This window comes from Castor canadensis, chromosome 7 (assembly GCF_047511655.1).
Source record: "Castor canadensis chromosome 7, mCasCan1.hap1v2, whole genome shotgun sequence".
NCBI classification, from domain to species: domain Eukaryota; kingdom Metazoa; phylum Chordata; class Mammalia; order Rodentia; family Castoridae; genus Castor; species Castor canadensis.
The window spans coordinates 136,146,029-136,150,457 of record NC_133392.1 but is presented as its reverse complement, the minus strand read 5'-3'; the positions used below and the strand labels follow the sequence as shown (position 1 = coordinate 136,150,457).

At 57.4% G+C, this 4,429-nt stretch overlaps 1 protein-coding gene across 1 annotated transcript; it reads left to right on the top strand.

The window, feature by feature from the left end:
* Positions 1-786: 786 nt before the first annotated feature.
* Positions 787-3,603, top strand: Tekt2 (tektin 2). The gene is made up of 9 exons (XM_020159628.2): positions 787-981; positions 1,070-1,195; positions 1,371-1,576; positions 2,088-2,231; positions 2,312-2,426; positions 2,594-2,701; positions 2,834-2,977; positions 3,139-3,218; positions 3,374-3,603. Exons 1-9 carry the CDS (start codon positions 826-828, stop codon positions 3,585-3,587), a joined length of 1,293 nt encoding a protein of 430 aa, XP_020015217.1. The 5' UTR covers positions 787-825; the 3' UTR covers positions 3,588-3,603.
* The last annotated feature ends 826 nt before the right edge of the window (positions 3,604-4,429 follow it).

Sequence of the window (4,429 nt, the reverse complement as noted above, 5' to 3'; positions counted from 1 at the left end):
GGCACCTGGCAGTTGCCAAACTCCGGCCCAGGTGACAGCGCGGGGGCGCAGGTGACGCCGCGGGGAGGGGGCGGTTGCCCAGCGACCGCAGCGCCAAACAACCGGAGCTGGAAGGGAGAGGAGGTGAGAGGAGCGGGCAGCTGGGACGACGGGGCGCACCCCTAGGTCGTCCTCCTAACTCCGAGCCAGAGCCAGGGTACTGACTGAACACCAAATGATGATCCTATGCAGGGGAGGGGATCTGCTGGGCCTCAGATTTAATCCCAACTCCTCCTACCCAAGCCCCTTACTCCTGCTCCTCCTCCTCCCACCCAGGGCAGGACCAGGGGACCAGCGCCCTCCTCACCCAGCTGCCCGGTGCAGTCCCTGCACTGGTCACACAGACCCTGGAGAGGAATCAGGGCTCCTTCTCCTACATCCCCAACCTGCCTGGCCCACAGCAGAGAAAGAGTGAAACGAAGGCTCAACTAGAGTGCTTGGTAGAAGTAGGGTGGAAGCTGAATTAAGGGTCACACACACACACACACACACACACACAGGGACTCCATCCCCTCTTTATCTGCTGCAGCACCTGCAGGCTCCACAGCTTCTTGCCTGTGGTGGACCGGCAGAGAGGAAATCTACCTAAAGCCTCATGCAAAATTGAGCTCCATCAGGCTCTTCCCAGTAGGCTTCCTGCAGGAAGAGGCTTAGAGCAAAATGGACAGGAGTGTGGCCCCTGAAAGGGGCATTCGAGCCAGGACACAGTCCACTCAACCTTGCTTTCACTCTGCAGGTGGCGTCTTGGAACAGGGCTAGGAGTTTTGAACTCTTCGCGCCTGAGTCATGGCGACATTGAGTGTCAAGCCAAGTCAGCGCTACCAGCTGCCTGACTGGCGCATCAACAGCTACCTGTTGTCCACCAATGCCGAGCGGCAGAGAGATGCTTCCCATCAGATCCGCCAGGAGGCCCGGGTCCTCCGCAATGAAACCAACAATCAGGTTGGGGACCAGAGCTCAGTTAGGTGGACTAAGGGATAGCCCCCACCCAGTCACAGACACCCTCTTTATCTGGCTCTGACTCTTCCAGACCATTTGGGATGAACATGACACTAAGACTCGACTGGCAGAGAGGATTGACACCATCAACCGGTGGAAGGAAATGCTGGACAAGTGTCTGACAGACTTAGATGCTGAGATTGACTGCCTGGCACAGGTAGGGGGAGCTGGGGCTGAGTGCCAGGACACTCTGCTGCAAAGATCTCTCCTCCTGCCCCACTTCCAGCTCTGGGAACCCTTGATGGGGCCTGGGCCCCTCCTCTAAAGTGGAGATAATTGCAACCTCCTAACACATGGCCACCCCACCAGCCCCCTGCACCCCTCTTTTCTAGATGAAGGAATCAGCAGAGCAAAACCTGCAGGCCAAGAACCTGCCTCTGGACGTGGCCATTGAATGTCTGACCCTGCGGGAGAGTCGGCGAGACATTGATGTGGTAAAGGACCCTGTGGAGGATGAGCTGCTTAAAGAGGTGGAGGTCATCGAAGCCACCAGGAAGGTCTTGCAAGAGAAGATTAGCCAGGCCTTCGAGCAGCTCTGGTGAGGCAGACACATGCCCAAATGCACTTGGGACTTCATGTCTTGAATATGGAACAGGCTTTATGGGTAATGAGGAACTGGTTCCCATGCTACTTTTGTCCCTCCCATGCCCCTAGCACAAACCACTAATTGGCTATAGCACTTAATCCATTCCCTGGACACCAAGGGACCCTGCTGTAGACAGCTCTTTTTCTCCCTTGGTGGAAGTATGCAAGTTGACCCCACTTGCTACCACCCTGAAGGTCTTATCACGAGTGTGTATGTGAGAGCCTTTGTGATCGTGGCCACATACCCATGCCCCATGTGCGCGGGTAAACACTAGTTTGCACCATGTTGTCTGGGGGGGACCTCACCCCCCGTGCTGCTTTCTGTCTCTGCGACAGCTGCTATTCCAGCATCTTCCGCTGGGAAGTCATCCCAGCCTCCCTGCCCTTGGTGTCTCCACAGTACAATGAGGGCTGCATCCAGGGCCTGGGATGGTGGTTCCTGATCCAGTCTGCTATTTCTCCAGCCTCCTGCAAGAAGTCCGGCAGCAGCTCAACTCTGACCACCGAGGCAAAATGGAGACACTGGATATCGACAGAGGCTGTCTCTCTCTCGACCTCACATCCCCAAACATCTCTCTGAAGATCAACCCCACACGTGTCCCCAGTGGGTAAGCAGAGAGTTGCAATCAGTCTTTTCTGCATCTCTTAGAAGCCATACCTGTGACCCCATTTTTTCCTGCCACTGCAGCTCCACCACACTTAAGGAGTGGGATGACTTCAGTCAGTTCAACAAGAACCACGCAGAGGCTGAGATAAAAGCCGCCATGGAGCTGAGGGAGACTATCACCCTAACTATTGCTCAGGTAACTGAGCCCGAACCTGGATCTCCTGAGCCAGTGGACTGGCCCACATGTGCACTCAGCCATTACCTGTTATCCATGTGGCAAACTTTACCCCCCAGTTAAGCAGCATCCTAATAAGGACATGAGCTTATACCACTCCCCTTGCCTGGCCCCCTCCTGTCCTGCAGACCAACAATGAACTCGAATCCCAGAGGGTTGCAACAGAATTTGCCTTCAGGAAGCGGCTGCGGGAGATGGAGAGCGTGTACAGCGAGCTCAAGTGGCAAGAGAAGAACGTGAGCCTGCCCCTGTCCTGAGTCTCACTTTCTGCTGTGGGGCAAGACACCAGATGCCATGTCTGGAAGCCCTGGACTTGGGGCCCCAGCGCAAGTCCAGCGGGTGGAGACCAGTCCCTCTGTCCCTCATAGACCTTGGAGGAAATTGCAGAGCTGCAGGAGGACATCCGGCACCTGGAGGAGGATCTGCGCAGAAAGATAATGAACCTGAAGCTGGCCCATACCCGCCTGGAGTCCAGAACCTACCGGCCCAATGTGGAACTCTGCAGGGACCAGGTGCGAGATCTCCCAGTGGGCCTTTGCTAAGGCTTTCTCAAGAGCGCCCCCAGCACACATTCCTAGTTGAGCAAGTGTGCTGGCCCAGGGCAACCCTCAGGCCCCAGGGTGGAAGGACAGTTGGCTGACCTGGAACTCCCACCCCACCCCTCTGCCTCCAGGCACAGTATGGGCTCACTGATGAAGTCCACCAGCTAGAGGCAACCATCACCATCCTGAAGCAGAAGCTGGCCCAAACACAGTAGGTTTGAGGAGTGGACAGGAGGGGTGGGAGACACAGCCCACTCACAGAGGCCTCCCTCTGCTTGCTGGTTCCCCTGGGCTTGAAATTGGTGAGTGCTGCCCATTCCTTCCAGCCTCATGCAGGGTGTTGGGTTGTCACTGCCTCCTTCCCAGGGACGCTCTGGATGCCCTGTACAAGCACCTGGCCCGGCTGCAGGCTGCCATCGCCTGCAAGGCCAACTCCATGCTCTTAGACAAAAAGTGCATGGACACACGACGGAAGCTGACTGTGCCAGCAGAGAAGTTTGTGCCCCAGGTGGACACCTTCACCCGCACCTCAAACCGTCCCCTCAGTCCACTCACAACCTGCCAGCTGGAGCGAGCCTAATGTGAGGGGGTGGGGGCTGAAGGAAACAGAGAAGGTTGGGTGGGAAACAGAAGTGGGGGAAAGAGTGAACCTAATAAATACACATGGAGGTTCTCAGGCCAGGAAGTTCTCAGGAGGTTCTCAGGAGGTTCTCTTTCCCTGCTACCCCTGCACGTGGCTCCCCTACAGGGAGTGAGAGCGCCCTCCTGTGTGCTGGAGGGGTAAAGCCAGGCAACGTCACCCCCCTCAAACTCCAACAAACCAGTTCCTTCCCTCTTCTTGGGAATTCCTTTCTCTGGGCCAGGCCTGCACCCTCTGGGCATTACTGCTGGCCTCCACCCAGCTCTTCCCAGCTGGTGGCTTGTCTACCCTTTTGATGCCCAGGGGTAGCCCAGAAGTTAGGGTCACACAGGGAAGACTTGGGGAAGAGGTGGCCAAGGCCTGAGTGGGGCCAAGAGCTAGGGCTTCCCCGGGAGCGCTGGGAAGCAAGGATGCTCACAGTGGGGGCGGGGGAGGGGGCAGTGGCCTGGAGTGACCTGATAAGTATGGTTAAGTGGCCACCTTTCAGGAATCCTTTAGTGTCAGCCCTGCTCGGGAAACATTTACAATGGGGAGGTTGGACTGGGGAAGTGTCTCAAGTGGTAAAGCGCCTGCCTAGCAAGGCCCTGAGTTCAAATCCCAGACTGACACATTAAAAAAAGTGCGGAGGATGCGAACGCAAAAGCAAGGCTGGTGGGGACTGCGCAGCACCGCGACTCCAGGCCGCTGGGCGTGCGGAGCGCCGGGGCGCGGCGCGGGGTCTCCGGGCCACTAAGAGGCGCTGTGGGGCCGCGGAGACAGAGGGCAGCCGCGGCGGCGACGGC